The sequence below is a fragment of the Echinops telfairi genome, unplaced genomic scaffold (assembly GCF_000313985.2).
Source record: "Echinops telfairi isolate 266 unplaced genomic scaffold, ASM31398v2 ScPeMD7_21;HRSCAF=78, whole genome shotgun sequence".
Taxonomy (NCBI): Eukaryota; Metazoa; Chordata; class Mammalia; order Afrosoricida; family Tenrecidae; genus Echinops; species Echinops telfairi.
In genome coordinates, this window is record NW_022103918.1 from 5,178,941 (window position 1) to 5,201,182 (window position 22,242).

At 35.7% G+C, this 22,242-nt stretch overlaps 1 protein-coding gene across 1 annotated transcript in view; it reads right to left on the reverse strand.

Moving 5' to 3' along the window:
- The window catches only part of PLCZ1 (phospholipase C zeta 1), a 59,665-nt gene that overhangs the window by 26,801 nt on the left and 10,622 nt on the right, over positions 1-22,242 (reverse strand). Inside the window, exons 2-7 of the mRNA XM_004713778.2 lie at positions 21,928-22,159; positions 15,948-16,149; positions 10,097-10,241; positions 9,200-9,349; positions 2,225-2,428; positions 557-704 (exon numbers count right to left, since the gene is read on the reverse strand). Of these exons, the coding sequence (XP_004713835.1) occupies positions 557-704; positions 2,225-2,428; positions 9,200-9,349; positions 10,097-10,241; positions 15,948-16,149; positions 21,928-22,075 (997 nt within the window). The 5' untranslated portion in view covers positions 22,076-22,159. The remainder of the gene's footprint in view (positions 1-556; positions 705-2,224; positions 2,429-9,199; positions 9,350-10,096; positions 10,242-15,947; positions 16,150-21,927; positions 22,160-22,242) is intronic.

Sequence of the window (22,242 nt, forward strand, 5' to 3'; positions counted from 1 at the left end):
CATTGTCATGAATTGGAATCAACTCAACAGCATCTAATTTCTCATTACTTCAACTCTGCCTACACCAGGTGGTATGGTGTATTACTATGTAGGTTGCTAACTACAAGGTCAACACTTTGAAACTATGAGCTTCTCTACTCCAAAGTCGAACGATGAAGCTTTTTAATCCTATGAGAATTTACAGCCTCAGAAAGCCATCAGGCTAGTTATACTCTGTCTCATCGCGTCATTGAGTCAGAAGAGATGTGATGGCCAAGAAGTTTTCTTACCCCTGCAGCCAGGCCACTCCCCGCTCTCCCCTATAAACCACAGCCCCATCAAAATCTCAACAGCGTGTATGTAGTGTCAAAAATGACATGCTTAAAGAAGTTCATGACTAAGTTCTTTGAACTAGAACAAACTGTAACATGAGGCATATAGCATCTTTTTAAATTATGCTAAATAAATTTAAATTTTATGAGATGAATGACCATTGACCATACCAATGACTACTCTTAGCACCTTATGACTATATAACTTGTTAAAAATTTCATCTACTTGAATCATAAAAATTTACCTCTCAGCTTTGAAAGTTTTCGAGCTCTTAACTCTCCAATAGAATTCGTTTCATTAAATTGCCCATATACTCTTGAATGCTCAAAGGTTTTGAACTTCTCAGCTTTTGTATAAATGACGAGATCTGAGAGAGCCAACGCTATTTTCATCTTAGCGATCTATAATGTAATATGAGAACTTTACAGTTTGACACATACAGTTTGAAAAATTATTTCTCCAATAAAGAAGCCATGCTTATCTCTTATCTCCTCAAAAACTAATGTATCAACTAAATTGCGATTTTTATAACTATAATATTTGATGTTAATATGAGATAGTATAAATCTAAAACCCAAAACAGCTTATTAAAAATTGAAGATGACAATTATTCCTATTTCCTTTACCCCAGATTTCTGTTTATCCTTGTGAATTATATAAATTTAAGGATTTTAATCATGAGTAAGCATATTTTATCTAACATATGGCTTAGTTTCTACTACATAGTGGATATCTTCTCTTCTAGAACTCAGCAACTATTTCCACTACACTTATGTTAATCACTTGCCCAAATTTTAAAAAGAGAACTACACTTTTTTTATACTCAAATAATGTGTTTAAGGACAAGTCCTGAGTGGTGAACTTGGCTCTGTAGAGCGCTGCAAGGGTAAGTGGATGGGCGCCTAACAGATTGGTAGTCAATGAATGATAAAATGTGTTGGGTCTACTGGGAGTTAGGTAGGCATTCTATTGGTTTTCCACCTGATAGGATATATTTGCTAAAGCTTTAGAAATAACCTTGCCACCAATAAACACTAAGAAAGTGATACCAAAAGTTAGAGAGAGGAGTAAAGGTCTTGTTTCAGATATCATTCCTTAACATTTTTATTTATATGAGTCAGAAAATTCCTATTTCACTGAAGCCGGCTGGATTGGTTTTGTGTCCTATGCAACCTAGCACACTTTTGTCGTGTTGATTTGTATACCCACGGAGCAATATATTAGTATATTATGTTCTGTTATACTTAAGGTCACTCTAAGAGTCAACTCCACAGCCTCTAATAATACCGATTTATAAATTTCATTTATAAATTATAAACATGAGTTTCCTCATATGTCTCTTCAAGTATGATCTTGTGTCGAGACACGTTTTCATTTATATACATATATAGATAGTACATTACACTGCACAATCTTAGTACACAGAGGACAGATTAAATGGGCATTATGAAGTATAAAATATGTGAAAAGAAGAAACAGGAAACGAGGTAACTGTGTTTGGTATAATCTTTTTTCTTGAGCTACATTGAACATATCATATAATTCAATCGTTCAATTATATCAAGAAAGACTGCAATCAACTGTGGAACTTTTCCCCTTTCTTTCACGCATTGATGCTGTCTCCCAGTTCTGTCACTCTCATTCCCCGTGATTATCATCAATCCTGTTACTGGCCCCGTGTTTCCGCCTGTCCAGGTTTAAAATACCATCTGTACAGCCAGTTTATTTGTTGATTTTAAGAAATGTTAAAAAATTGATTAGAGCTCTTTTAAGGGGAGAAAACAGTATTCTCCCCTCCAAATCTTTAAACTCTCCAACAATAAGAAGAGAATTAGAAAGCTTTGAATCACAAGATTTTCACAAAGCAACAACTCACCTTTTTTCGGTAAGCTGTTACTTCCACTAATTCTACTTCTTTTTCTTGATTTTTCTTTTTAAAATCAATTTCCTTTCCAGGATTTTCATCATCAGATACAGAATCGTCCTCATCGTCTTGATCTGTTTCTTCTTCTTCTAATACCTCTACCTGGCCATGCTTATTAGAACCTCGCCTCTCTCGTGTTTGCCCTAAGGTTCCTATTTTCTTGTTTTTGACCAATATTTTGAATTTTAATGCCTATAAAGACAAATTTAAAGAGAGATATAATCATATACTACAGGTAAATTTGCGTAGCAAAAGTCATGAGAAGATGTTTCACATTTTCAATCAGCCTGCAGTATTAACTTATGTATGATTTTCTTAAGGATAACATTTTTCCGAACTCTTATTCATATAGAAACCAGTAATGTTATGTATTACTGAAAAAAATTACAAAAAACAATCCTACTATGACTGAGTCTTATTTTCCTTGATTTCTTTTACATTTCGCAAATTTCCATTCAATATTTCATGAAAAAATAATGAGTCTTACAATACTTGTCGTTTAGGTGGAGTTAGAATTTTACAGTCTCTGGTACTTACTTCAGGTCATCGCTTTCTTTCCAAAATTAAAAAGCATTACAACTTAACAACAACAAAAGAAACCACGAATAACACAATAAGAAATGGGTAAAGGACATGAACAGACACTTCACCAAAGAGGATATCCAAGCAGCCAACAAAACATAAACAGGTGTTTGTTTGTTTGGTTGTTGTTTTCATTAGTTAATAGGGTCATGCAAATCATAAATTCAATGAGATACCACCTTTTCCCTACTAAAATGACATTGATCACACACACACAACAAGGTAGAAAATAGCAAATGTTCGTGAGCATGTGGAGAGATTAGAATACCCTGCTAGTAGAAATAGAAAATGATACAACCACTGGGGAATCCTCAAAATATTAAAAATAGAATTAAATTATGGCCCAGAATTCCACTTTTAGGGGTATAACTTAGGGATCTAGCAGAAGTGAGGCAGACATATGCCCATCCATGTTCATTGCTATTCACAGTAGCAAAAGATAAAAAATGGAAACCGTTTATTTGCCCATCAAGGGAGAGATAGATAAACAAAATGTAGTACAGTACATGCATACAATGAAATTCAGCCATAAAAAATGAGTTCCTGGATCATCTTGCTATGTGGATGAACCTAGAGGACATTAAGATTAATGAACTAAATCAATCACAGAAGAACAAATATGTGATCCCACTTTTGTGAAATGATAATAGAGGTAACTATATTGCTCACTGCTGGTTACCAGCTGGAGGAGACGGAGCGAGAGGGGATCACTCTACAGGTAGAGTCACTTTGTTTTAGGGACAGAAAATTGCAAGATCTGTGGATGAATTTGCCCAGATTGATTAATGCAATTGATGCCAATACTTTGTACACAGAAAAATAATGAATTGACAAATGTTGGGATGAAGGTGATGGCAATGTGTTTGTTTTATGGTTCTGTTTTTATATTATATAATTTGGCAATAATAACAGCACACCTACACACACAGAGGCCTCAAAAAGTCCCAGAAAAATGAGACTGAAAAATAACAAATAAGGAACTACAGAAACTGATGATTCTTAGACATAACCAATAATCTCACTGAATTACCTTTCTTTGGTTGGAAGAGTTAGTATCATGGTCTCATGGGACAATTAAGAACATTGGCATAATAGTTGTTAAAGTTATATTCTACCTCCTAATGTTGGTAAATGTAGTGTCTGTGATCTGTAAAGATGACAAGTGGCCATTTAAAATTAAATTATTGGCCTGTATTCATTTGAAGCTTAAGAAAAAGAAAAATATCCAAGACTTGGAGAAGGAACTGGACTACAGGACTAGCTGTCACCAGAAGCCACTGTCTAATCCACCTTAATCCCCAAAGAAATAGTGGCAACAACATGTTCTCATCAGGAGCACAATAAATGCATCCTAATAGAAAGGGGGGAAATGTGGAGCTCCAAATTCTTAAAGAATCCATATTAACTTAAATAATCACCAAGACTATTATCCTTATACAGTCTTTAAACTTTGAAACTAAAGTATACCCCAAGGACACCTTTGAACTAAATAGATTACCTGGAAATGTAAAGAACACCACCCTTGAGTACTGAGATCTTTTTCAAAGATCATCTATGTGAGATCAAATGGACATCGTTACCCTCAAGCATGAATGAGCAGTTTAAGGGGTAGTGAGACTAAGCAGAATGGGAGTAAAACAACTAGAACAGAATATCAATGAAAATATCTCTTGAGAATCCAAGCTAGAAATATAGCAAAATTTATTATCAGCATCATTTATCCTGTGCCTGTCGGAGCAGAGGCTCAATGATCAGCTGCTAGACATAAGCTTTGGTGGGTCCAACCCACTCTCTGCCCATGGAAGGAAGATTTGGCAGTCTGCTCCCATAAAGATTACCAACGTAACAACCCTAGTCAGTAGTTCTACTCTGCCCTATAAGGTTACCATGAGTTGACATTGACTCAACATCCACAGGTTGATTATTTTTAATTCGTTGCTCATTTCAAATACAAAGTCTTCTGGTTCCCTTATTTCAATTAGTTATTCCTGTCCTTTTAAAAAGTCAATTTAACAAATATGTTTATCAAGTGGCTGGTGTACTGCAGACAGTGCTGAATTCTGGATTATGGAGTGACACATTTGCACTCTGAATGTTTGCTGCTTCTTCTTCTTCTTCTTCTTCTTCTTCTTCTTTTCTTTTCTTCCAGACCTGAAGGGTATCTAAGGGCCACAGTCTTGAAATTCCACCAGCTTTTAGGTCGTTTTAGGATTTTGAGTATTTTAAGTCACGTTACACATATAAGTCACGTTACACAACAGTTCAATCACATTAAGAAGAGTTGTACAATCATCACCACAATCAATTTTAGAACATTCTCTTCTTGTTGTACTCATTGTTATTAGCTTCCCAATTCCCCCAAACCTCCTTGACCATAAGTAACCCCAAGAAATGATAATCCAGTTATTGCATTTATAGATATACCTATCCTAGAATTCAAATACAGAAAAACATACTCCCCCCCAAAAAGCAAAGAAACTAAAAACAATAACAACATAAAACAGAGAAAAGCCTCACTTGAAAAGAAAGTAGACAATATTAAAAGGTAGAACAAATTTAAAATGGGTCAAAGAGAAGATCAAATGATATGATGTTAAACCTTAAGCTAACTGTATCAGCAATAATCCACTTTCTAAAGCACTCTGAATGATAGGCAGGATATGCACATCCCTGGTCTATGGTTAGAAGGGATTCCCCAGAAGCTTAATCTATGTGTATTTCCCCTTCACTTTTTTTTTTTAATCTAAGCAACTTTAAAATTGGTCAAAAGGAGGTCAACTGGTAAGATATTGGATTTTAACCTAACTACAGCTTCCATAATTGACTTTACAGTGCTCTCTGCCTGATAACAAGACTATTCATATCCCTCAGTTATGATCAGAGGGGCTTCACCTGAAGTTTAATCCATGCATGAATCCTGCAAATGGATTTTAGGCTTCCATTGACATCCATAGCCTTCTGTAAACCAGATGTTCATAATTTAAGCTCTGTTACAATTCCTTCTTTTGGACTTGGGTTTTGTAATTTAGAATCCTTGGATCACACGGGCTGATGTGCTTCTTCCATTATGATTTTGAATTTTCTTCTACGTTTTCTTTTTCCTTCACTCTGTCCTGGGCCTTCTGTTATGAGCCTGATCTGAGCAGTTTAGTAATGTAAGCCTGGCACTAACTAGATCTTTTGATCTGTGCTTAGTGAAGGTTGTGTTTAGTGAAAGTACTGTGAACATTCTTAAAGATAAAATAAATAATTTGTCATTTATCGAATAATACATTTTTCCTAATTATAGCAGGAGTCCTACACTTCTTTAAACAAATGTCACAAAAGTTTTCATGAGATTTTTACACTCATATCAATAAAATAACAAGTAAAGATTATTTTTGTAATTCAAGCATTACAAAAATACATCTAGCTTCCCAAAATGGTGACATATGAAACTTAAACTATTAATTGTTAGACTATTCAGCCACAACTGTTCTGTAAAGATTATTCTGTAAAACTCAAAATGTTCATGTATAAATCTGATAAAATTTGAGGTAAGGGAGAAGGGGGCAGCAAAACTAAAACTAAAAATGTTTAAGTCAAAAGGAGTGCCCTGAAAAAAAATGAGGGAAGCTCAAGGAATGTGTCTTATACAGAAATCTTGAGGAGCCACAAGGAAACAGATGACTGTGGAGCCGTCAGGAGACTTGAGTGGGCAGTTTTTGAATAGATGACCAAATGGAAAAGTAGGCTCTAAGAGTAAGAATAAAATAAAGAGGTGAATGGAAAGAGAAGTGAAAATCTGACAGTAGAACTTAGAGTACTTTAAAAATCAAATAAGTTTGTATGCTTAACTGAAGGGAGAAAGACCAGTAGAGACAGGGAAATTGAAAACAAAGAGCAGAAGAAAGAGATTTGTGTACCCAAGTGATGAGAACGCGGTAGTGGATGCTCATCTAGTTCCATTGTGGATCTGGGCCCTATTTCTCAGCCATTTGTGTATGAAATATTAAAGCAAATGACTAAAACCAAATATTAATTGACTTGCAATTTTAGACCCTTAAAGTATTAAGTACAATAAAACTATTGTTGTTAGGTGCTAGCAAGTTGTTTCCGACTCATAGCAACCCTGTGCAAGAAAGAAGAAATCACTGCCCGATCCTGCACTGGCCTCACAATGGCTACTCCTGAGCCCACTGGTACAGCCATGTCCTGTTCCAGGGACAGACCTGTGCTAGTAACATGTCCAGAGTAAGTGAGAGGAAGTCTTACCACCGTCTCTTCTAAAGAGGAAGCTCAGCTCTTCCGAGACTACTTTGTTATTCTTCTTCTTATTATTATTATTACTATTATTATTATTCATCTGGCAATCCAAGGTACTCAGCATAGTCCTCAATAGCACCAAAAGCCATCATAATTCATCAATTCTTCTTCAGTATTCCTTCCTTATTGTCCAACTTTCACATCAATATGAGTTGACTGAAGCTATCACAGTTTGAGGCAGACACCATATTCCATAGCATGAGATTCTCATTCATCTACACTTCGACAAAGTCTTGTGCGGCAGGTTTTTCCATTCTAATACATTGCTGGATTTCCTGATTGCTGTTTGGCTTTCCATGAGCATTGATTGTGGCTCCAAACAAGATTAAATCCTTAATAACTTCAATCTTTTCTCCATTTGTCATGGTATGACCTTTGGTTCAGTTATGAAGACTTTGATTTTCTTAATATTGAATTGCCATCAATATTGAAGATTGCAGTTCTTGGTTTTTATCAACAAGTGATTCAACCCCTCCTTGCTTCCAGTAAGCAAGGCTGTGCCTCTGGGTGCTGCAGATTGTTCACAAACATTCCTCCCACCTGGATGCCACGCTCTTCTTCCCATAGTCCAGCTTCTCAGAGTATTCACTTAGCAAACTGAGTAAAGATGATGAAAAGATACATCCTTCAAGCACACATTTTCTAATATTAAACCACGCAGTATTACACTGTTCTGTTAAAAAGACTGACTTTTGGTCCAGGTACAGGATCTACCTGAGCACAATGAAGTGGAATTAGTCGAATGCCTTTGCATAGTCAATAGAACACAAGTGAACACCTTTCTGGTGTTCTCGGCTTTGGGCCAACATCCATCTGTTATCAACAGTGATATTCCTCATGTCAGATCCTCTTCCATATCTAGCTTGAATTTCTCACAGCTGCCTATTTATGCATTCCTGCAACCATTATTGAACGATCTTTGGCAAAACTTTACTTGAATTGATGATATTTTTCTATAATTTCTGCATTCTGTTGAGTCACTTTTCTCTAGAATGAACACAAACCTAGGTTTCTTCTAATCAATTGGTCAAGTAGCTGCCTTCCAAATTTCTTGGAATAGACAAGTGAGTGTTCCTGAACTTGTTGAAATATTTCAATTGGTATTTTATCAACTCCTGGAGCCTTGCTTTTGAATAATGCCTTCAGTTTTCCTAACTCCAAATCGTTGCACATTTAATTATAATATTCTACTTTGTCTACTGCCCTTTGAAATGTTCTGTTCAGCTCTGGTATTTTATTTCTTCCATTTGTTTTAGCTACTCTACAATCTGTAGCAAATATCAGCCTCTATTCTGACATCCTCTTTGATCTTTTATTTCTTCTCTGTCTTTTTGATGATGTTTTGCGGTTTTGCATGTAAGATGTTCTTGGTGTCATCTCACAGCTCATCAACTCTTCTGCCCTCGGTGTTCAACATTTAGGTTTATTCTGGAGATGGTTTTAAATTCAGGAGGTTTTCAGAGGTGAATTCCTCAGAGGTGAACGCCTGAGTCTTTCTTTGTAGCGCCTCTTAGGCTGGAAGCTCAGCTGAAACCCATTCACCTTGGGGGACCCTGCTGGTATTTGAAATACCAGTGAATTAGCTTCCAGCATCACAGTCACTCTAGTATGACAAACTGACAGAAAAAAATAGTGAAATAAAAATGTAAAAGATAAATGTTTGTACATATATCTATAGCATCTTTTATCAAATAACCATCAAACCTGTGGCTGTCTTGTTTATATCAACTCATGCTAACCCCACGTGTGTCAGAGTGGAATGACGCTTGAGTTTTCTGGGGCTGAATTTTCAGAAGTAGATTTCTGAGTCTTTCTTATGAGGGGTCTATGCGTGGATTTGAACTTCCATCCTCCAACATTTAGCAGCCGAGCCCAGTGTATGAACCATTTTCACAACTCAGAGTCTACCATTACCCAATACATATAAATTCACCTAAATATTCATAGGAACACATTTTAAACTATATCTTAAGAAATACCAAAAGTAAGGTTTTTCATTCATCTTTAACCCAGTTTCATAGAATAATAAAACAGTAACTTTTTAGAAAATTGAGTTTCTCAGGGGAAAAGAGCTACCTCTGGTGATGGTAGTTTGTCTGGAAAATCGTCAAGCATATCAGACAGCAGAGTATCTCCCAAAATTGTCTGCAAATCATCTGCCATCACTTCCTGTTGGGCGGGGGAGCAGTGATTTTCTAAAGAGAGCACCACTGGGTAGTCAGATGTCTAAAAAAGTAACCATTGCTAAAGGTTATTGATCAGAACATTGAAATAATTTTATTTCAGTTAATATACAAACTTCCTTGCTTTAAAACTTCTAATAGGCAGTGCTTTTGCAGAATTAATAAGTTTTTTTACATTGTAAATGTGTTCGCATTTGACAGAGCAGGGAGCATTAAATTTATCTTAAAAGGAAAACTGTTGTTTGCACTAGAAATATAGGAAAGATCTGAGGCAGTCAGCAGTGGCTACCATTTAAATAAATTATGTTATATGCATATAAAGATTACTATAAACCCATTAAAAAAGAGATAGAGCTGTAAATATTGCTATATATAGTTATCCTTGGTGTAGTTTTATGAAGGAAAAGTTGTTGTCAAAGAAAAAAATTATGAATTGTATTTTACATACACATATATGCTCTTTTATTATAAAAAATTTTATATCTTAAAAATGAAATAGTTAAATATTCATAAGATATGAACTATTATGTTGACCATTATTTCTTAGACATCATGATTCATGATAAAAAATTCACATTAAAACAAAAACCTGTATAAAACAACATGCACCTTTGCTACATAAAGCAAACTGACAAAACTTTTTACCATACACTACATTTATTTTGCTACATAAAAAAGGGGCCATGCCCACAATCTGAAATACCACTAATCTAAACTGATTATAGGATTTTAAAGGCAATAGGACTGTTTCTGTTTAAATAGCTACAATTGAAGAAAGCTATGCACATACCAAAAATGCATATTTGTGTACCACTTGGATCACTGTCTTAAATAGAATCTTGCTGGTAAGTGTATAACCATGGTAGACAATGGGCTTATTTTGTGACCCATCCCAGCAGTCAATTTCTAGACAACGGCATCCTTTCAGAAGGGCACTAGGAAAATTCAACAAAAATAGTCACTCTTAAACCATAAAAAGGTGTACCATAGTGTCAAAATATTTCAAACATCACTTGTAATTTTTCAGTACGTGAATATTTAAATCCATATGAAAGACAAGGTCAGGGATTTTGTCTAGGAAGTCACAGCCTTAAAATGGGAGGCAGGAAGGAAAGAAGGGAGGGAGGGATCTGTAAAATACAGAAACATGCCTACTCTTTCTCTTTTTTATCATTGGTTCTACTCTTTATTACTTCCACACAAGGCTTGGTTCACAGGTAATCGTAGATTAAGCCCGTTTTTATGGTTGGAACTACAAAACATCCCTACTGCCCTCCCAAGTTATCCTGCTGTCTCCTTTAATACCGCTAAAATGAGGCAAAAATCGTCTCAGAATAAGACATTATTTTAATAAAATTTATCACACTCTTGTTCTCATTAGTTGTTTTTGGAGATACTGTGCATGATTGGAAAAAGGGGGAAAATTAATAAATTCCTTGCTTCCTAGGGAAAATGTCAGATGGGATGTATGTTAGATAAAGGGCCAGATGGCTTAGGAAACAAACTGAATCTACTTAATCACTTTCTGTAAATCTATCTCCCTTTCTAATTTAAGTAAAAGCTAAGCTCTAATCCAAGTAGATCTGATCTATGCAAATGTAGCCAGAATATCTACTAATTTATATATGTTTGATTCACAGTTTCACTGGGAAAAAAGTTAGAAGGGATTGCAGTAAGTTTAAGACTTTGTCAGAACTGAAAGAAAGGTACATTTCATCTTCAGTTCTTGACCTAATCACAAATTTCCTTAGACTGATCAGTTTTAACCGAATGTTCAGTGTTCTTACAAGAGAGCTGTGAAGAATCTGCTTTATTGGCACACATACTTTTATTTCTTAAACTGTATCATTAGAGCTTATTGCATTCAGATTTTTCAGTGCATTCACAATACTGAATATACACCAATGTTTTGAAATTTTCACAGACACCCCAGAGCAGACTACTGAATACTTCCATGAAATTAGTTAACAAGAATTCACCAAAATTCTCTAGAATTGATTTTATTGGCCTATGAAAATATTCCTGCAATAGAGTGCCTGTTCTCATTATACACATATTGTTGTGACAGAGGCAGGAGCCCTAGTGGGACCCATGTAGGGCCGTTAACCACAAGGTCAGTGGTTAGAAACCATAAGCAGCTCCATACGAGAAAGATGAACTTTCCACCCTTGCAAAGATGTACAGCCTCAGAAACCCACAGAAGCCGTTTGACCCTGCCCTGTAAGGTCACTATGAGTCAGAATCAACTCATTGGCAGTCAGTTTGGCTCTGAGTGGGTATAGAGGAGCCATGTCCATGTAGTGGGCTATGGGTTAGGCTGCTAGCTGAAAGGTCTGTGGTTTGAACCTACCATCTGCTGGTGAGAGACAGACAAGGCTGGCTGCTCCTGTAAAGATTGATAGCCTTGGCAGCCTAGGGAGCAGCTCTACTCTGACCTAAAGGGTGGCCACAAGGAGGAATTGATGCAATGACATCATGGTTTCTGTGATGTACACTCATAGCCATAGATTCATATGCAATATTTATATATACACTCCATATGCTGAACACACCTTTCTTCTTATTTTAATCTCTATGTAAGCACAGCCTTCATAGGATTAATGTGTGCAGGCCAAAGTATCAGTACTCCAAGATGGTACGTGTTTAGTACTATGAATTTGAATCTCAAAGTACATACTTACTATTTTGCTCTAAGTTCTACAAGACTAGAAACTGGAATCTCAATTTATCAAATAATGTTTCACCTATTACTGATTTTCAATAAATATTTATTGTGTTTATAGTATAAAAAGAAATAATAATAAGCATATGGGTATAAGAAAAGAAGAAGGCTGACAGAGATGTGCATGCTAATGCTCAAACTTGAAAGAAATCAAATTGAATCAAAAAAGGGATGAATTTAAACCCAGATCTTAGAAGTGGTGTTCACATATAGTTGTTAGGTATCTTACGTACCATCAAGACTACTTCATTGATAGCAACACAGTAGAACTGCCCCACATGGTTTTCATGGCTGGACTCTTTAAGAAAGGAGATCACCAGGTTTTCTCCCTTCAAGTCACTGGGTTGTTTCCATCAACCATTTTTCTGGTTGATAGTCAAGCACTATAATAATTTTGCCACCAGGTTTCCTCTATATATTATGAAAAAGAGTGGAGCAGTGGGCTAAGTTTTGGGCTGTTGATCCAAAAAAAAAGTGATGATTCAAATCTACCATTTGCTTTCATAAGAATTTACAGTCTTACAAAGCCTACAAAGTCTGACCCATGGCTTCTATGAGTCAGAAGAGACTCAGTGGTTTGATTTTTTATAGAGATGTTTTCCCATAGAAAACCAAATCCACACTTTTTGTTCCCAACAGATATATTAAATTAGTCCACTATCCCTAAGCCAATGGTTCTCATCTCAGTAGATGCCTATAGCACACTTCCTACTTAAGGGAACCAAAAATGTCTTCAGACATTGTTAAATGGCCCTGGGAGGCATCTATTGAGTAGAGACCTGGGATGCTGCTGAACACGCTACAATATGAAAACGATCCCCCCACAATGAATTATCTGGCCAAATATTTAAGAGTTTAAGAAATCTCCCCTACACAGTGATCAAACCAAAAACCTAACTCACTGCCACGGTGTCAAAGCAGACTCATAGCAATGCCCTATGTTTTCTGAGACTGCAACTCTGTATAAGGGTCGAAATCCCAGTTTTTCTCTCCAAGAGATGCTAGTGGTTTCAAACTGCCGACCATGAGGATTGCAGCTCAATGCATAATCACCTGTGCCCATGACATCTTAGAGCAAATGTGATCTCAGCAATAAGTACTTGATAGAGAATTGGCAGCTTTCCAAAAAAGTACAAAATGGACCCTTGGGAAAATAGAGTGATTAGACCCAGTATTTCTTTTGAGATATTTAGTCAATTTTCTAAGTTTCCAAAGAAATTGCTCAGGTAATATTTAGGTCACAATGTAGCTTAGAAATGATCATTATGACATCAAGTCAAAGTACTGAATTCAGAAGGGAGCTTATGTTTCATTACAATCAATACTCATGAACAAGTACTCAAGAACACAGCGATGAATTGCATTGGTTAAATCTGCTGCACAAGATCTCTTTGAAATATTGAAGAGCACAGATGTCTCTTTGAGAATGAAGATGTGCTTGATCCAAGCCATGGTATTTTCGACTGCCTCCGAAGCATGTGGAATTTGGACATTGAATAAAGAAGACAGAAGAAGAATCAATGCATTTGGATTGTGGTGCTGGCAAAGAATCTCGAAAGTATCATCCTGCCAAATGAACAAACAAATCAGGTTTGGCAGAAGTGCATCCAGAAAGTTCCATAGAAATAAGGCTAGTGAGACATCATCTTACAGACTTTAGACATGCTAGGAGGCGAGACCAGGCCCTGAGGAGGCATCATGTTCAGTAAAGTAGAAAGGCTATGAAAAAGAAGCCCTTCGACAAGATTGATTGTCGCCACAGCTGAAACAATGGGCTCAAACATAACAATTATGGGGATGACGCAGAACAGGGCCATGTTTCGTACTGTTGTACATAGGTTGCTACACTCAGAACTGACTCAATTGAAGCGAACAGCAACCGTGTTTATTGGGAAGAGCATTCACGAAAGATGGAAGGAATCTGGAGATGAGAATTAGAAGGAAGGGACTTGGCAATTCTCGTCCATCTTAGAGGCACAACAGAGATCACAACATTCAATGATTAATTCATGCCTTTTCACATTTTTCTTTTGCTAGGATCATTTTTAACCCTAAGAATGTAGTGGTTAGGCAATGGACTGAAAACGTCAATGTCAGCAGTTGGAACAACCAGCTGCCCTGCAGGAAAAAGACGGGACTTTCTACTCCCATTCCCATAGCTACAGCCTCGGAAAACTCCCAGCGGTAGTGCCACCCAGCCCTATAGGGTCAGCATGAATCAAAATAGACGGTATGGCAGTAAATTTGGTTCTTTCGAAAGATCATTTTTGTATTTTTAAATGCAAGCTTTTTACTCCAGTCCTGTAATCATGTGCTGTAAGTTTTATATATAAAAGTTGAGCCTTTGGCTAGTCTTACTAGCATCTATTGGTGTAATAGACTGAAATATACTTTTCCAGGAAAATCTCTTCTGACTCATAAATATTTTGTAAGGAAACAAGGTAGAGACTTAGTTTTAGGCAGAGGTTCTATATGAGGTTATACTCATATTATCAAATTCTAAACGAATACAGAATGTTTGTGTATGAATATGTTTTTTATTTAGAATTTTAATTGGAGGAGATTAGATAGTTACTTGTAAAATTTAATTGCCATGAAAGAATGTTTGTTTCACCCTACGCAGTTAATTGTACAAATAGAATACAATATCATCAATATACACTTCCATATTCTAGAATGCTCCTAGATAAAAACCTTCAACTCTCTGCTGAAAAAAAAAATATGATACTGAGTCTTGCTACTTCCATAGTTACTTCAGTTTATCCTTAAAAGATCAAGCCAATCTTGAGAAACTTTTCAAACTGCATATTCAAACGACCTGGTTTTGTTTTCAGAAATAAGTAGATTGTACTGTCTTTACGTAAATTACTTATCCAAGGCCCTGTAAAAGTTGGCAGTCTATTCTGAGTGCCATTGAGGTCACTGCCCACTATTTTACACTAAATAAGAGAAAGTTCTCTGTTAAGAAACCCTTCACTTCTGAGGAACTATTTTGCGTTAGCTGGTGACTATAAATCTTTTAACTAATCGTCTCTCTCTTGACTTTGGCTGTTAGTAAGATTAACGGTGAATTTCTGGTTTTAATCTATTAATTATACAGAAAAAAATAGTATGAAATATTTATTATGTTATGTTATTTATGTTATTTAGCTATGGGTACTACCCTATAAAGTCCTTCCAATAAATAATCTAAGACTAAAATATAATTTTTGTTATAGCATCTTTAAATTGTGGAAGTCAATTTTTTTTTCTGGTTGAACTGGCACTGATAGTAACTTTAAGTAGACTTTCTTGAACTAAAATATTTCATCTTATGTATGAGACATGTGATATTAATTTTCCCTTTTTAAAAACAAGAAAATAGACCACATGAACCACATTCTCCATTAGGATGAAACGAGAAAACTAGATGGTGCCCAAATACCACTACTGACCACTCTCATCAGGGTCACAATAGAAGGTCATATGTAGCATGAGTGAAAATTTATAGAATTAAATTCAAATTCATTTTAAATAACCATGCTTACTGGTCTGATACAGACAGGGAGAACCCCCAAAACTATAACCCTTAGACACCCTGTAAATTTAGAACTGAACCCAATCCTGAAGATAACCGTACAGCCAAAGATTGGGCAGATCTATGAAGTGAACAATAACACACTAAGGAACATATTCCTTCAAACATTCCACTCTATGAGACCAAAGGCTTAGCATTTGCTCAAAACCACAATTCAGAAAGCAGCAAAGCAGGCTAGAAGTGGGGAGGCATTAATCAATAGAGGGGTTTGCAAACAGTGTTACTAAATATTCTATGCACAAATTACTGAGTAGGGAACTAATTTGCTTTGTAAAATTTCACCTAAACCACACTAAAATGTCCCCTCCAAAATATAATACATTTGAAAATAAAAATAAATACCTTATGTATCCCCAAAGGTCACTTCGTCCCATTAATTGATCAGATACCAAGTATGTGTTATGTGAGCTTGAGATAAAATAATCACATAATGGATAAGTCATATCTTGATAAACATTTCTGCACTCATTTTTAAACAGAAAGCATTCAGGTGAATCCATGTATCTTGTAAAACCTTCAACTGACATCTGTTTGTGCTTCTTAACTATTAAAGAAAAGTGAAAAGTTATACAAGATTACTAGTACTGTATTTCAGGTCTAAATTTATTAAGCCATAGAGTATATTAAAATGTTTATTTAAAATTAATATTATTTAAAATATTTAGAAACAATTTTCTAGTGAATACTGTTTTGATATCAACAATGAAGGAATATACATTATCTCTAGTTTTTCATGGCTAAAAAATACACAAAAGAGTAAACAAATATTTTTTGTAAACAAATTATAGATCCATAAATCTCTACAAGCTAAACACCTGGGCAACTAGACCCGGGACAAAAAACAGAACACTGCAAGTGTATTATAGCTCCCCAGAAGCCAGCTTGCTGTTCACTTTGAGGATACGCACCTTCCTAAGTGCATCACCTTTTCTGGCTTTTAACAGCATGTTAGTTTTCTCTGGTGTTTGCACTCTATATAAGTAGATGCATACAATATGCATTCTTTTCTTTGTCTGGTTTCTTTTACTTGTCATAATGTTCCTAAAATTCATCCCTGGCCTTGCATGTAGTTATAGAGCCTTCTTTTCCATTGCTATATAATGTAAATATTCCAGAATTTATTTTCCATTCTGTTCTTGGTGTCCAATTATATCGTTTCTGGTGTGGGACTGTTACAAATATCTAAATAACTAGTATATATCATTTTTTGTGTAAATACGTACACATTTCTGTTGGGCATATGCTGACAAAAAGAATTTCAAGTTATACATTTGAGTTACATAAATTATGTTTGTACTTTTGCACTCAATGTTATGTATTCACAAGTTAGATTTAAGCAGAAAATTCACTCCAAAACCAGCCTGTATTCAAATACACATTCAACTACTCCTTATGTATCAATTATCTCATTTCCTGGCATTCCACAATTACCAGTAGTGAAAGCATCCGACATACACTGAGCAGTAACAAATGCCCAGGTACGGCAATCAACACCAAGGTGCTAGGCAAGATTAATTGTCTGTGATAATTAATGTTTGGTATCAATTTGATTTTTCATTCCTTTAGTAGTTATGTAATGATGTAGTCATCTTCCATTTTCTTATCTGATTTGACCAATCTCCATTTTCTTGTAGCACTAAGTTTTTATAATGACTTAGTCTTTGAAATCCAACTATGTCTCTTTGATAAGTAGGTATACTTATGATCTGACCCTGATCGTGTTAGTTAATGGATCTTCATCTTTGAAATGAGGATAATCATGGAATTTACTTTTGTGTTGTAAGGACTAAGTGTGATGATTTTTTGAGAAACTGAGCATTATTAGCACTCTATAAATATTAGCTGCTGAAATGGATGATAATGATGATGATAATTCAGTTAATACAAAAGAAAAACTGTCCTCTCAACTCCTCAGCTACCTGGAATTACTTAGTCTTTTCCTTTTTGTTTATTTTCTATCTCTCACCAACCCACATCAAGAACATGGAGATAAGTCAAAAAGTATTTCTACTATGATTTCACTTCACGGATGCGTGTGTTTACACCAAAGGAAACACGTTTTGACAAGTCTCTGTGATCACTGAATGGCTGAAGACACACATTCTCTCAATATTGCACTTGTCTTAGTCTTGTGGCGTAGCGGTTACTCAATAGGCTGTTGAACGTAAAGTGTGCAGTTTGAAACCACCAGTCACTCTGGGGGAGAAAGTCCAGGCTTTCTACTCCTATAAAAAATGCTTCCTCCACCCCACTACCATGATCCCAATTCTACTTTACATATCCGGCTGGACCGGAGGATGTACACTGGCACAGATAGGAACTGGAAATATAGTGAACCCAGGACAGATGAACCCCCCAGGACCAGTGGAGAGAGTGGCTATATTGGGAGGGTGGAGGGAAGGTGAAGGAGAAAGGGGGAACAAATGACAAGGTCTACATATGGCCTCCTCCCTGGGGGACGGACAGCAGAGAAGTAGGTGAGGGAGACGTCGGATAGGCTAAGATATGATAAAATAATAATTTAAAATTATCAAGGGTTCAGCGGGAGGGGGGAGCACGGAGGGGGGTGGGAAATTAGGGGCTGACACCAAGGGCTCAAGTGGAAAGCAGGTGTTGTGAGAATGATGAAGTCAACATATGTACTAATGTGCTGGACACAAATGATGTTTGTACAGATTGTGATGAGTAGTATGAGCCCCTAATAAAATGATTATTTTAAAAAAAGTAACAGTCCCCCAAACCCACAGGGGAAGTTTGACCCTGACCTATAGGGTCACTACTTGATGGCAGTAAGTTCGGTTTTGTTATTTCCTCTGTTTAGAATACCTTCCAAAAAAAATGGATGCCAAAATTATTGTGCAAAGATCTGATGTTTCCATCAGTTTTTAAGCAAAACCAAAGTTAATAAAGATGATTTTATGATACAAATTGTAATGAGTTGTTGCAAATTGAGTTGTTAAAAACTGAGTTGTGAATTCATTAATATGATCCAGAGAATGAGGTCTAATAAAAACAGTGGCTTCCCTGGGAATTTCTTGGGCCAATTAAATTCAAGCTAATAAGTCAGCTCAGAAGTTATAGCAAGTAACTTTTCGATTCCCAAAGAGCTAATCTTAAAAAATTTTTCAAAAGGTACAAAAAAAACTCTAATTAAAAAACTCATTCATTCTTGCTATTAATGAAACACCAAAGAACCTGTCCTTTATCTGAAACTCTATTTTCAATATGAATTTCTTCATTAGTAGCGTTATGATTCCTACAGAAAATAAAGATATAAGAATAAATAAAAGATACTGGACTTATTAGGAAGAAGTTTTTTTAAAAACTGAAGGATTCATTGATAAGAAAAAGACCAGGAAAATTGAGCCATTTTTTTCCCCATCATGACAATGCATGTGTTCCTTCTTTACGGGTAGAAAGGGCTGCCCTACAAGAACTTAACTCAGAAACTGTATCACAGCCGTCATAAGTCCCTGAACAAAAAATTTTGTTCCCCAAACTCAAATAATATTTTATTTCAAAAAGTGATATTTGAGTCCCTGCTGCTTCAATGTGGTACAAATGGAAAAGTGTGAAATTCTTCTGGGAAGATTTAGAGAGATGGAAATACCACTTTCGGAAAGATATAAACATATATGGAGGATATGGTCAGAAACAATAACTTCACATTTTGATATTTTTATTAAAGGTTTCTTTGGGTTTTTTGTTTTCTCCATTTTGTTGGGAGCTCTTACAGATATCATATCATTCTCTATTTCAGTCACATCAGTCAGTATTGCACAATTGCTGCTACAATCAGTTTCAAAGCATTTCTTCCTTCTTGAGCTCCTTGATATCAGCTCCTCCTTACCACCAGTCTCCCCCAGTAACCCTTACTCTACTTGATGGCTCTATAGGCTCATCAATCTGGATTTCATATACAAAAGTCCTATAACAAAAACTCAAAAGGACTACCTACAATGACAAAATACATTTGAGATAAACGCCAATATGGAAAACACACACACACACAAAGTATTGAAAGCCAGATCAGGCCCAAAGTATATCAGAGGGGGGATCAAGTGACAAGACTTTATCGTTTTGATTTCCTATAGTCATCTCTCTAATACTCTCTGTTTTATAATCAGTTTATTCCCATCCCTCCCTTATGGAAAGAAGGAAATCACCAGAGGCTTATTTCTTGTGTAGATCTCACTAATGTATCTTGGGTTTCCACTGTCATCCATAGTCTTCTGCAAACCAGAATCCCACAGTGTAAATTCTGATACTATTTCCTCCTTTGGATTTGGATTATATTATTTACAATCTTTGGGTCACAGATGTTGGTGTGCTTCTTCCATGTGGGCTTAGTTGATGTCTCATTTGGTTTGCAAACAAGCCTTTAAAACCCCAGACACTATTCTTTCTGATAGCCAGTCACAATCTAATTTCATCATCACACTTTGCTTTAGTACCCATATCTTATGTACCCCTCCTTTATGAGAGGGGAGTATCAAGCAGGGTCATGTCATATGAACTAATTCTTCTTTGATTGGAGCAAGGATTTAATACGAGCCCCAAATACATTCCTGAAGCTGTTTTATATCTGTCTCTGGTTCATACGAGAGGCATCCATATTAAATTATGGCAGAGAATCTTATTCCTCATCTCCCTGGAGCATAAGGACCTTCTGTTTATAGTGTCATGGATTAGCTCATACTAATTGTTTTAAAACACTATTGAAAGAGGAAGACTGAACAAATGTAGGCTAACTACATTTTGCAAATCATGGGTTATTCACTTTCACAGAATAAATTCTTGTGTGACTAGATTGGACACTATTACACCAACAATGGGAGTTGATGGTCAGGAAAAACTTACAATAATATTCACTGACAATTTCAGACCCAGGTCTGCCAGAATAACACATATAATAATATTGCAAACAGGACTTTGAAATCCTGTGTAAATGCTGACTGACAGTTCAATATTCTTGGGATAGCTGTCTTCTGCTCTTCACACACCATGCAGTTTCAGTCTTAAGTTCTCAAGTTATAAGTGTGTTTGAGTTAGAGCCAGTCCACTTCGTGTCTCTCTGGTATGGCCATTGCGCACCTTGAAGATCCAGGGTTCAATGTCTCAGGGTTCTATAGCACAAGACCTTGGTCCCCAGAGTGTGGACAGGAACTCAGACCAATGTGGTTTATTAGGAGCATGGTACCTGCCCTGACTCTGCCCTGACTCTGCCCTCCCTCTCTCTCAAAAATCTGATCTGTGCTGATGCGACAACCCCTCCAACAAAGTGGTGCATGTTGGTTTCTGTGTTTTTGTAGCACCATTTTTACCTGCCTCCACATAGGATCCAATATTCCCCCCAATAAAATTATTTTTAAAAAGATCTAATATTCCCCATACCCTACAACAGAACTTGATTTCAGAAATAAACATTTGAGTGAATTATAATTGCATGATGAAATGAAGGAAAATATTGGTTTTGCTAGAATGCATATTGCATAGGTTAAACACGGACAGCCAAAAACCAACTTCCAGATGTAGGATTTGGGCTTTGACACTGTACTTGCTGATTGAATGTTATGTACTATTCCTTCCATTAATTTCAGTAATGTTAAATATTGTGATTTAGCACTATTTTTGTGCCATGGTGTGACTGTTTCATAGAATTATATTTTCATTGCTTTTTTAAAAATATGCAAGCTACATTAAATATTAAGTGTTAATATTTAATAAAATATGGAATATATATAAAATATATATGCTAGATTGTTAGTGCAGTTTTAAATTTAAAACAAAAAATTGAGTGTTCAAAGTGAAAGACAGAGAAAGACTTGTAAATGTTTATGAAGTGGTGTAGTCAAGTATGCTTATAAAATTTGGGGGGAAATTATTTAGAACATTTTATCTCCTATTATATTCATCTAGTACATTAATTAACAAACATATTTTAATAATATATTGTCTAAAATTTCAAGACTGCTTATAACTTGGCTTCAGTCCTTTCCATGAGATAAAGACACTTTCTACTATTACTGTTCATGTAAATCCATTCTCATCTTGCCTTGAAATGTCATTTCTGAAAATTTGATGGATATACAGAAGCGGTAAAGAAAGAAGCTGAATAGGAGTAAGAAAGAATGCCATTGTTGCATAATATAACTTTCTAAAAAATTTACATATATTCTGTGAACTATAAAAGTAAAAGCTCCAGTATTTCATGTTTTTAATAAATTTGATTCATGCCAAAATTAAATTTGATCATTTTAATCCATTAAAAATGATGCATTACATATAAATATTCTGATGAAACATTGAAATGCAAGCATACCTTCGTCAATGGGCTCATATTTTTGAATAATCTCATAAGCAATCGTTCTGGTCATTTCATTTATATACTGCTCTTGCCTTAGAAATTCAACGAGATTTTTTTCGAAGAGAATTTTCCGATTTGGAGAATATGTATTGAAAATCTCCATAATTTCTTCTCTGTGTGCAATAGTTCGATAAATTGCTCTAAATTCTTCTATGGTGATTTTTCCTTGCTTCTCCCTGTCAGCATTCTACTTAAAAAAAAAGATTGATGGACTCACATTGTGATTATAAAAAATATACAACATTATGAAGTTGATATTCAGGTCATATG